The sequence below is a fragment of the Ascidia mentula genome, chromosome 1 (genome assembly GCF_947561715.1).
Source record: "Ascidia mentula chromosome 1, kaAscMent1.1, whole genome shotgun sequence".
NCBI classification, from domain to species: Eukaryota; Metazoa; Chordata; class Ascidiacea; order Phlebobranchia; family Ascidiidae; genus Ascidia; species Ascidia mentula.
Window position 1 is genome coordinate 24,406,995 of NC_138566.1, and position 10,747 is coordinate 24,417,741.

Below are 10,747 nucleotides of genomic sequence, written 5' to 3' on the forward strand. Positions count from 1 at the left end.
TGAATTGCGTACAGTAGTAGAACGTCTCTCTGCTTGAAAAACTCCCAAACCTCGCTGTGTTATGTTTCCAATCTATTCCCGTGACCCAGGAATGTGAGTTATCTGAGAGAAATTCAACAAATGACGTGTTTTCGCCATTGCTTAAAGTCTCGTCAAGTTGTGCGGTGTGCAACAATTAGGGCAGGAGACGTACCCTATAGACCCACTCGAAGATATGAGAGGTGTCAAAGTACATTGGAATGTAATATCACCCTTGTTCTCGCGACATGTTAACATGTTTGTAGACGCGTCGTTTACACTGTTGTGGCTCGGAAGGATATTAGGCGTAAATCCTTTGCGGTTTTATTCGGGGTGTAAACACTAGAAACGGTACAAACACGAAAGTAACTGCTGTACACAAGCTAGAAAAGAATGAGAAAGTTTATAAATAAACAGCGTCTCTTGTGATAAAGGCATCGTTTGTTTGTTAAATGAAAAGCATCACAACTTGTTGCAATCACTAGGCCTGAAAACGGTTTCAGATTTTTGTTTAGAGAAACTTGCATCGAGGGTTGTGAATACGCTCCAAGGTTTTTACAGTTTTCGTAAGTATTTATGTATATTGCCACACCTTGTTTACCAGGACTGTGTAGGGCTTAAAAGTTTGTGAAACACGATGGACAACCGAACCGAGCTCACAGAAGTGAAAAAGACGCAGAATTACGAGGAGCTGAACGTTTTTGGGAAATACCAATCCCGCTTATGCATCTTGCTACTGCTGTCGACCATTCCGAACGCTTTCAATACGTTCCAGTTTCTGGCAATACACTACACGCCGCCGTTTCGGTGCGACACCCTGAATGGAACATTCCATATTCGTGCCGTGAGTAACGTTTGACCGGATTTCCTTTTAATCCTTATGGACGCTTTAATACCGTCGGATAAGATTTATTGTAGCGAAAAACTACTGGTTACTGTCGTTGGGGCCAGTTCTTGCAAGTTGCTCGCTAGTGAAACATTTTTTTTGCTTCGGAGCGAAAGACTAAACAATGGTGTTGGTCTCCCCGTCTAATGCATTATCACACTTGAGCATGAGAACCAAAGTTGCTTATCGGTAAAAGTTGGAATAGGAAATCTGTGTTTCCTAAACTTTTTTCCCGCGACATCCTGCAAGATTGTTTACGAACCTCCAAGAGGCCAGAAGCGTCAAGTGAACATCAATGATTTTTCATTAATTTTTTTTCGTTTTCGATTTTTGTGGAATATGAACCCCCCAAAACGTCAGAAGTTTCAAAAAGTAATGATATTTCACCTATACACCCTTCTTTTCTTTTAAAGGCTCTTGTTGTCGTGCGCTGTTGACCAAAGGCTTAACGGATATGTTTTGTAGTTTTGCGAAAGGTTCACGGAACCCTTAATATTTTGCATATAACTCCCTGGAAAAGGGACCCGCTGCTGTAGGCTCTGATCAAACGCATGTGCAGATATTAACTCGGGTTGACCTTTTGTCATTTTACAGGCAGAAAACCTCCCAAATTAGTGAAGCTTGACCAAGCCTCTGGCGTCCCACCGTTTGCTAACGGCTTGTTTAGCGTGGGATTTAGTCATGTGGGATAAAAGCCGTATCGCTTGTTTTCAACAAAATCGGACAGGTTGCTGCATGATTAAGCCTGGGAAAGTGAGAGTTGTTCGGTCCCACGCTTTGTGCAATGTTTTCCTATAAAGTAATCGAATTAATCCGTAGTTAACGCCCCAAATTACTGCATTTGGAAAACCTAACAGAAAGTTAAATCTATTTTATTTCTTTTTTTATTAATGTGTTTGCAACGAATTCAGCAAAGGTTTAATTTTTTGTTCTGTGCTGGAAAGTATTTAGTTGATTTTGACTCTACTGGGCACTTAAGCCTACGTTCCAAGACCTTCAGTGTCTTATAACAACACCGAACAATGGGCAGAAAGGGGGCTAAACAAATAGTCCATCACAGGCATCCATTTTATTGCGTTGGTTGATGGAAATATAAAATTTATTTACGCAGGAAATACTGCCTTTTTCGGACAAGTGTGAGTTTTAGTTGGTTGTTTTCACATAAAACTACGCGCCAATGTGCGATGATGTTTGGCATGCGCTTAAACGAAACTAAAGAACTCAATATTCTTTTGTCAATGACAACTCAACAAGCCTTTTGTCAACGCCCTCCGTTCTTTTTCGAATGCAGTGGTTCCTGAACTCTGGGATATGTTCAGTAGTGGACAATGTTGGGGCTACACATAAACAATAGGCTTTGTTTTGAAAACAACCCAATTGTCGTGCGTTTCTAAAGTTTCTTGAGCTGCGTAAGACTGTTGAATGCTTCTATGCTGTGTTACATCTCATAACGTAAATATCACTTGCGACCAAACAGTCGCCATAATTTTTTCTTAAAACATTGCTGAATTGGTGAACCACAAGGCGTTTTCAAGAAAGTATTCGGACAGCAGATCCAAAAAGTTTTGAATTCACAGATCAATTGGCCTGCTTATCATTTTACGCACATATTATTACATAAAACGCAAACAGTGTTACGCTCAGTTAACAAACCAGAGTAATATATCTGTTTACCAGTCAGCCGAGCAATACGCCGTGGTAAGCGGTTGTGTAACGGCTGTGACGGCGCCCATGTGTGTACGCTGCTGTTACCTTGCTGGCGTTGTATAACACACAGATTAAAATTATCTGTTTATCACCAGGACATCGCAAACAACGTAAGCACGGATGACGTCATTGTTGATACTTGCAACTTCGAGAATACGACGTCCATCTCTCCGTATTTAAACCTGAGTCAGTTCAATGGTAAATCCTGTTTGGTTAAATGCATGGTATTTTTATATCTTTCAACTTGACAGGCTTATTTAAAAAAAAACTCTACCAACCCGAGCTATTGCGAGTTTCCATATAGCTTCATAAGGTGTTAAACACAAACTGATACGGCTTATTACATAACTTGTTTGGTTGATGTTAATTCAGATTGAGGTTGAATGAAATACTTTTATTGAAAAAGTCCTGTTCAAAAATGCACACCTTTCTTATCACCATGCAAAAATACAATGTAAAAATCGGCAAATTTTTAGTGTAAAATTTCATTGCAGATGAGCAACTAAATAATGTTGGAAAGTCATCTCCCTTGGTTTGCACCAGTTGGACGTTTTTGGGCAAAGAAATAAGTTCTGTCACAGAGGTATAGTGTTTGATGATTCTGGTCACACACTAAAATAAGTTTATCGTTACATTTCACTTATACACTTAACACACGTTAATACTTCTACTTAATCGCCCTATTGTTTGTTATACCACAATCACAGAAACGTAAATTTTCAGGTTAAAATATGTCTGCCCTGGTATATAAGACAAATATATTTCGTTTCATAAAGAAAAAGCAAACTGTGATTATTGCAGAAAAATTTGCCCGCTTTTGAAAGCTATCAAGGAAATTACAACAGGATGATGATTTTGTTTGTAGAGACACATACAACAATAATTACATAGAATTCATGTATAAATCAAATATCTGTGCATCTGTTAAAAGAACTAATTTGTGTAAATCTTGTGTCTGTAGTTCGGCATGATCTGTGAAAAATCTTGGCAGAAACCTCTGTCCGTTTCTCTGTACATGTTTGGCAAACTGTTTGGTGGGATTGTAGGCGGAGTGATCTCAGACAGGTCAGTATTTAACCAATATTCAGACAGTTTAATCCATTGCACCAACCACGGTTTTGTTGCATTGTCTTTTAAATTTCACCTTCAAATGTAAGGCAATGTAAAATAATTCAGGCCTACAATATAATATACAATATAAAAAATAGAAGTCGTTGATTTTGGACCAGTAAATGACTCCTGTAATGATTGTGCTTATGGGAATGCGAGACGCTCGTATGTTTTTGTAGCAAAAGTAAATTGGACCACCTACTATGCTTATACAGTCCTAATTAGTTGGATGACTTAATGGCAATTTAGCGGTTTAGTTTACATAGCAACAAATGCACAGATTCGGAAGAAAGGTCACTTTCCTAGTGTTCAGTGCGTGGCAATACCTCATAACGTTGCTGTTGAGTTTCGCCCAAAACTTCACCACCTACGCGATACTGATGTTCGTGTGCGGATGTGGTGGCTTGGTCAACTATGTGGCGGCTGTTCTATTAGGTAAGTGTACAAAAAAAATTATCTCCCTTAATATCGTGTTTATTAAGGGTTTCGTAACTCATTTGAGTTAGGACGGATTCGAGTTTCGCAAGTATTGGGCCATAAATACAAATCAAAAGGCGTGATTTACATTTGCAATGTACAGTATAGTTATGCTGCCTGTCTAACATTCAGTACAACATTACAACCCCCTCGTGTTGTTTTAAAAATGGTTGTCTCTACAAGTGTACAGAAAACAACCAACTACAATTCTAATATTCTTGTAGAATCGAAAAAGTCACAACAATTATTGAGCCACTGACAGTAGTGTACGTACTGTTTTGACCTGAAAGGCCTTATATGCTACGGCTACCAATGCAATATTTTTTCCTGCCTTTATAGGGGCTGAAGTAGTTCCTCCAAAGCACCGAAGTCTTGTTTACTTTTTCATCTCCACCGGTTTCTCAATCGGTTGCATGCTCTTGGCATTGCTCGCTTTTCTCGTTGATGATTGGCGCTGGTATATGCGCATCACCGGGCTCATCGGAATCCTGTACATTCCCTACTGTTGGTAAGTGTTTTTGTCGAAAATCGCTCATTGGCGCATGGTTAGGTAAAACTTATGTCTTTTTGTGGATATAGTGTCTTTGACGACTTTAAATTATTTAATTTTAATGTAATCGTACTTTTAATGTAGCAGCACCCATTTCGTTATGACGTAACATTGCACTTTATTGGGTAGAACATTACAGTGTTGACTGAAAGGATAATTTTAATGTTTATTTTGCCAAAACAACGGGTGGTTATAAGTTGTGCTTGGCTACGGTTTAAAAGCAATTTGAACACAAAATGCGTGACCAGAATGGAGACAAGTTTTAGAAACAAAAAACAGCGAAAACTAGACGCACTGTACAGCAGTGGTTTCCAACCGGGTGGTCGCGACACCCTGGGATGTCATTTGCAACCTTGAGACGTGCCGCAAGCTATCCTTTATACTCATTCTGGTAATTTTGATGCAACTTTTAAATCTCTGATACAACTTTCGTTATGATCGCTCATCAGGTGCAGCAATATCTTCATAAATTTTGCAGGATGTCAAGACAGGTTGTAAACCACTGCTGTGCAGCACGAAATCATAGACATTTGAAGATATTCGTAGAAAACTAACCAATTCTTACACATAAATTCGTTGTTTATAGGTTAATTGACGAATCACCACGGTGGTTATTGGCTGTTGGAAAAGTAGCGGAGGCAAATAAAGTTCTCCGGAAGATCGCCAAGCACAACAAGATGGCACCTACTGTGGTTGACGAAGACGCAACCGCTCTGCTTGATGAAGGAAAGGAGGAAAAAGGGTTGTGGGTGACCTGCAAACTCATTGCTAAATCGTGCACTCTGCTCAAGCGTCTGGCTATAGTCGGCCTGTCATGGTGGGTGTTTACAATTAAGCAACCTTTTTTGTTGTGTAGAGGTAAAGGTTTTTGGGACGCTTTGTTTTTCTTTTCAACTTTAGTCCCGTGATCCTGCCATTCGGTAATCATGACTTGGTTTCACAGCATTAGTGAACTCGTCAAACACTATCACGCTTTTGCTTTGCACTGCAACCTGTCAAGAAAATATCGTGCCCATTTTCAGGTCTACATGCAGCATGGCTTACTACACCGTGTCACTGGACATTGGATCAGTAGCTGGAAACCGCTTCGCCAACATCGCCTTACTGGGAGCTGCAGAGCTTGCAGCCACTGCACTGTTTTATTTCGCGACCCAGTATTGGGGCAGACGCGACTCTTACATGGGTTTCATGGTTGCCTCGGGCGTTTTAATTGCCGCGGGACCTCTTCTTAAACTGAGTAAGAAAATTTCAGAAGCGCGGAACTGCTACATACGTTGGTATATGGCAGTTCCGCTTAAAGCTAATTAATTTGTGCCAAAAATGTCGTGACCGCTTTGCTTGGCAGCTTTATTGAGAAAACGTAATTATAATGCAAACAACAAAAGCATGTTTTCATTTTAACTGTCATTGACATGCATCGTGGCCCTCGGGATACTGGAGTCGATACTTAAACGTGATTTCGTTGTTGAGTTATGGCATATCTTACATAAAGTGAACCAATAGTGATAATAAAGGCCACACATGGCATAAAAATCACATAACATATTGACTTCAGTCCTCCGGCCGGTCTCGCTGCGTAACACCTCTTTCTGTTTGGCAACGTCGTCTTTGAAGACAGGACCACGTGCTGTTCAAGGTCAAACGCTCGTGTATGTCCTGATGTCAATCTAGCCGAACGCAATTTGCCGACTGTCTTTCCGGGAGTTCAAAAAGCAAGGAAAGGTCATCCAGAGGTCATTCATTGGCTCTCAGTGGTAGCCGGAACCGTATATTTGTGCACGTTTATACAAAACTAAAGGAGAATCGAAATAGTTAATTTGGCTGCGAAATTTAATAAATTTTCGTTCAACGAAATACGAAATTTAACTGCTTGTTATAATTTCAAAAATAAGCAACTATAAAAATCAACTTTTTTGCCGAATAATTCGTAGCGTTGTTAAAATTACGTTGACAGCACACACATTTTAAATACTCTTCAGCTGTTTTCAATTTGCATTCGTTTACTCTGTTTAAAGAGTAATCGATAAACAAAATCCCGTGGAGGTTACTTCTGCGACATTTTACTTTGAAACCCTGAACCTCGGCTTGCAAACTTTTCAGTTGACGTCTCCGGGCTTATTATCGGACTGGTGATTCTGGAGAGACTCCTCATTGCCGCAAGCTTCGCAACGTTGTTCGTTTATACAGGAGAGCTTTTTCCAACATGCGTCCGGAACTTGTCGATGGGAATTTCTTCCGCTTCTGCCAGGATTGGGAGCACGGTTGCTCCTTTTATTATTTATGCTGGTAAGAAAATATTTCATAGGCGGGTGGTTGGCAGCATTGGCCAAGTGTCCGACCCATATACCAAAAAGAAAACCTGATCGGTAATCGTTCCCAGGATGTCCTGGGTTCAAATACCAGGATGTCCTGGGTTCAAATGTGAATATACTCTCAGAAGAAATATTGTGAATATACTCTCAGAATGATTACAAAGGTTGATGTAAATCATGAATGATCGAAGAACGACTTCGTATCGAGTCTTTTATTCTAGCCGGCAGGTGTTGTTGTAAATTACTGTTTACCCAAGAACACTGATTATTTTAATGTGAAATATTCTTGCTTTTTGGTTACAACCTACCAACGTTAAGTACTACTTAAATAAATTAGTTTAAAAACCTGTAGTGTAAACACTCGCCAACCATACACTCACATGGACCATTGGGGCCCCATAAATTTTCATTTTCCTGCCTTAAAGTTTGACCACGCCTGGTCTCAAACGTTTCCTTGAAATGTTTCACTGCAAAATAACATAAAATATTTTTTTGAGGCTGTTTGGGAATATTTTTATTGTTTTGACTCAAGTAATCTGTGAACACGTGATTAATCAACGCGTGCATCGTTGTTTAATTTCTGTAAAGTATTATGACCTGTCCGATGATGCCATGAAATATAAATTAAACCCACATTGATCAATAAAATACTGACAACTTTTTTTGCACAGGTCATCAGACAAATGGTTTGACCGTTCCATTGTGCATGGCTGCGTTTATAATTTTTACAACCACATTTTACACGTTGTTGCCTAAGACACTGAAAGCCCAACTTCCTCAAACAGTACGAGAGGCAAAGAATATAAAAGGGTAAGTGAGGTATTGTAGATCACTACCCGTATTGTGGTATAGTCAAATAAAGTTTAAAATGTAGGGCAGCTAATGCCTCATTGTTATCAAAAGAACTATTATCGTGTCTGTGTGCTTTTCTTAAAAACGACCCATAGACTATATATTCTCCATTGGGTTTTTGCTTTATATTATTAACCTTCCTTGTCTGTTTCTAGTGGGATTATCTTCTCCTGCAACAAGTCTTAATCTGTCGGTGTCGCCCGTGAATCCTCATTCTTATAATGCTGATGCAACAATTCTCTGCGCTTTTGTCGTGTACATATCGCTTGCAAGTTTTTAGCGTTTTTAACAATGTAGGCAAAAAATCTAATGAACAAGCACTAATAAACAAATTAGAGGTACTGTCGGAGTTTGACACACTGTCAGAAAAGATGGTTTAGTTACAGATGAAATCTTTAGTGGGAAGTGCTGTGTGTGATTTATATCAAATGCGGTAAATTTTTTGGAACTATTGAGCCAGTTTGATATGCCAAAAACTCGTGCTGCCCGTGAAAAAGAATCTGTATTAGTGGGTTACAATGGTCGCACCTAAATGTTGTACGTGGTAAATTATTGCAAATGCATTTAAGTTTTAAATATAATGAAAAAAAATCTATTATAGTATGTTTGCTCAAAATGTTTTTGTAAAACGATTTCTATGCAGCATGACGTCAGTGTTGTGAAAAGTAGGGACAGACGACAAAAGGTCGTAAAGTTGTTGTGGGATGAAGTGGTAAAATGGAGGATTTGTCCGAGTCGGTTTCTGAAAAGCAAACCGACATAAATATCAGTCAGGATTTGAATCAAGTTGTAGCAGATGTTTTGAAATGGGAAAAGGTTTTTAAATACATATTTTGTGTCTCAAGTGCATGCAATGCAAGCCTACACCAAAAATTTTCAGAATAATGGAACTCATCCTTTTCAATCCTATGCATAACATGCATTTTGGACGTTCAGTTTCTACGTGCATTTGTTTTCATCATATCGTGTATTTTAACACAACAGATTATTCTGTCACTCGAGCAGCAAGATTCCTGCGTTAGAAATGACCTAAAGGCACAAGTAGAGCGATGCAATCATCTTGAATTGTCTCTTAAAATGACAAGGGCAGACAACGACAATCTTACACGCACTGTTAACAATTTGCAACAAGCTGTCGAAAACCAGATTGCTCACAGAGGTCAGATTTGATTGTTTTTGTGTAGACTGCAAGTTGACATATTTTCTTAATGTAGCTGAGGCAAAAGTTTTAAAGGAGCGACTTACAAGTTTACAGGACCGTTCCAAACAGCATCAACTTGACCTAGAAACTAAAATTCAAAGCTTGCAAACCTCTTTGTCAAACCTCCAAACAGAGCATAGAAAAGAGTTGGACAAAATACAGAGGGACCATGCAGTTAAAGGCATGTCATCACTAATAACGATTACTAAAACTAAACGTTTCTCAATGCATTTCTTTTGAAAAGTTGAAAGGCATAATGAGGAGAAGCTAAAAGAGTTGTCTTTAATGGAACAGCACATTCATGACCTTGTGAAAAAGAACGAGGATGCAGTAAAAAGGCATGAAAATGTCATTGCAAGACTACAAATGGAGGTTGAAAAAATTGAACATAAATTTGGATTGAATTGCCTAATTATTGTTGTTGTAATTCAGACTAGTGTTAATTATCTGATTTATTTTGCAGTATGAGGGGAAAATATCAGTGCTTCAAGCAAAGAACTCCCATCTAAAATCTTCAAAGTCAAATCAAAGCAATGCCAATAGTGACATATTTAGAAAGGTATGTTTTGTTTACTTTTCATATCATTTTATTGAAAACCACGAAGCAAAGAATGGACAAGGACTGTTACAATTTTTCAGAAACTACAACATGTCCAGGATGAGTCAAACAAACAGATTGCGCAGCTGAAAAATGAGTTGTTTTGTCTGAAGCAAAAACTCAACCAAGTTGAATCAAACAAAGTTTTGATGGAAAACACCAGTAGATCAATGGGTAGGCAGGGCATCCTTAAAAGAAAGCATCACTAAATCGGCATAATTTCAGTCAATTGCTCCCTCTAAAAATGCATACTCATCCATCATTTCCACAACAGAATCTATAAAATGTATGAAATACAGAGTTATGGTTGTAGTTGAAATGGTGTGTGCATTTTTGCTCATACCAAAATCTTTCTTGTAGACAGTTTTCCTTTTTTGTCCCTGTGTCACTCTGTATATTTCCTTTGCCATTGTTTGAATAAATAGTTCCTTAAAATTGCAATGTATGAGTTATGATTATGATGCAAAAACAATATACAATAACTGCACAAGAGCACAACACTGAAAATTACCCAAATAATCAACTAACCAAGCAGTCTGGCTGGTATACATATTGATTATCTGGTTCATTATACAAGTAAAATGTTAATCTATAAAGCAAACAATGAAGATGCTGCTACCGACCGTGGATTTGGCAATTAGAAAAACAGACTCCTGGCTAGCAATGGTCACGTCTTGATCTGCTTTGATGAGGGTTCTTATCCGAGCAAGCGGTAATTTTGTTAATTTTTCGGATTTCTCAGTTTCACCGACTTCTGTGTCTTCCGTCACACCTTCAGAATTAACATTCAGCACATCGCTGGCTTCCGAATCGGGCGGAATTTCTTCCGACATTGTAAATAATTAGAAAAACTACCAATAATGTGGGATTTTTCCACTTTTACCACAAACAATATTTTTTCCCGCGACTTCGTCACGCCTCAAATAATTCACAATACAACCAACAGTTTACAACGATGTAATGTTCCTCGCACAATGCAAAAAGTAAAAAAATAATTACTATAAATGAAATAAAATTCCTTTTAACAGTCTGTTAA

General features: G+C 38.6%; 3 protein-coding genes across 4 annotated transcripts; 2 read left to right on the top strand and 1 right to left on the bottom strand.

Moving 5' to 3' along the window:
• The first annotated feature begins 627 nt into the window (after positions 1 to 627).
• Positions 628 to 8,227, top strand: LOC145902480 (solute carrier family 22 member 4-like). Of its 2 annotated transcripts, XM_082990474.1 has the most exons (11): positions 628 to 862; positions 2,707 to 2,809; positions 3,106 to 3,194; positions 3,573 to 3,676; positions 4,002 to 4,156; positions 4,538 to 4,706; positions 5,335 to 5,565; positions 5,771 to 5,985; positions 6,849 to 7,034; positions 7,732 to 7,870; positions 8,068 to 8,227. In XM_082990474.1, exons 1-11 carry the CDS (start codon positions 656 to 658, stop codon positions 8,096 to 8,098), a joined length of 1,629 nt encoding a protein of 542 aa, XP_082846600.1. In that variant the 5' UTR covers positions 628 to 655; the 3' UTR covers positions 8,099 to 8,227. The 2 variants fall into 2 exon arrangements, 1 of the variants encoding a protein (XP_082846600.1); XR_014402611.1 differs by lacking the exons at positions 7,732 to 7,870; positions 8,068 to 8,227 and having other exon boundaries at positions 5,771 to 6,481; positions 6,849 to 6,910.
• Positions 8,228 to 8,629: 402 nt separating this feature from the next.
• On the top strand, positions 8,630 to 9,920 carry LOC145890338 (coiled-coil domain-containing protein 152-like). Its single transcript, XM_082981331.1, has 6 exons — positions 8,630 to 8,728; positions 8,897 to 9,071; positions 9,127 to 9,330; positions 9,388 to 9,485; positions 9,577 to 9,672; positions 9,753 to 9,920. The coding sequence occupies exons 1-6, from the start codon at positions 8,630 to 8,632 to the stop codon at positions 9,918 to 9,920; spliced, it is 840 nt and encodes a 279-aa protein (XP_082837457.1).
• LOC145909135 (DNA polymerase epsilon subunit 4-like) lies at positions 9,689 to 10,730 on the bottom strand. The gene is made up of 3 exons (XM_082996452.1): positions 10,335 to 10,730; positions 10,055 to 10,139; positions 9,689 to 9,988 (listed from the first exon to the last, which is right to left on the bottom strand). Exons 1-3 carry the CDS (start codon positions 10,542 to 10,544, stop codon positions 9,933 to 9,935), a joined length of 351 nt encoding a protein of 116 aa, XP_082852578.1. The 5' UTR covers positions 10,545 to 10,730; the 3' UTR covers positions 9,689 to 9,932.
• Positions 10,731 to 10,747: the final 17 nt, after the last annotated feature.

Excerpts from the sequence above, each read along its gene's own strand:
- LOC145902480 (XM_082990474.1), top strand. The coding sequence starts at position 656 with ATGGACAACCGAACCGAGCTCACAGAAGTGAAAAAGACGCAGAATTAC. Across the intron at positions 5,986-6,848 it reads GGGACCTCTTCTTAAACTGA|TTGACGTCTCCGGGCTTATT; the intron begins GTAAGAAAATTT and ends CAAACTTTTCAG. Across the intron at positions 7,035-7,731 it reads TCCTTTTATTATTTATGCTG|GTCATCAGACAAATGGTTTG; the intron begins GTAAGAAAATAT and ends TTTTTTGCACAG.
- LOC145890338 (XM_082981331.1), top strand. The coding sequence starts at position 8,630 with ATGGAGGATTTGTCCGAGTCGGTTTCTGAAAAGCAAACCGACATAAAT. Across the intron at positions 8,729-8,896 it reads ATGTTTTGAAATGGGAAAAG|ATTATTCTGTCACTCGAGCA; the intron begins GTTTTTAAATAC and ends TTAACACAACAG. Across the intron at positions 9,331-9,387 it reads AACGATTACTAAAACTAAAC|AGTTGTCTTTAATGGAACAG; the intron begins GTTTCTCAATGC and ends AGAAGCTAAAAG.
- LOC145909135 (XM_082996452.1), bottom strand. The coding sequence starts at position 10,544 with ATGTCGGAAGAAATTCCGCCCGATTCGGAAGCCAGCGATGTGCTGAAT. Across the intron at positions 10,140-10,334 it reads TTCTAATTGCCAAATCCACG|GAACTATTTATTCAAACAAT; the intron begins GTCGGTAGCAGC and ends TGCAATTTTAAG. Across the intron at positions 9,989-10,054 it reads TGTCTACAAGAAAGATTTTG|ATTCTGTTGTGGAAATGATG; the intron begins GTATGAGCAAAA and ends TACATTTTATAG.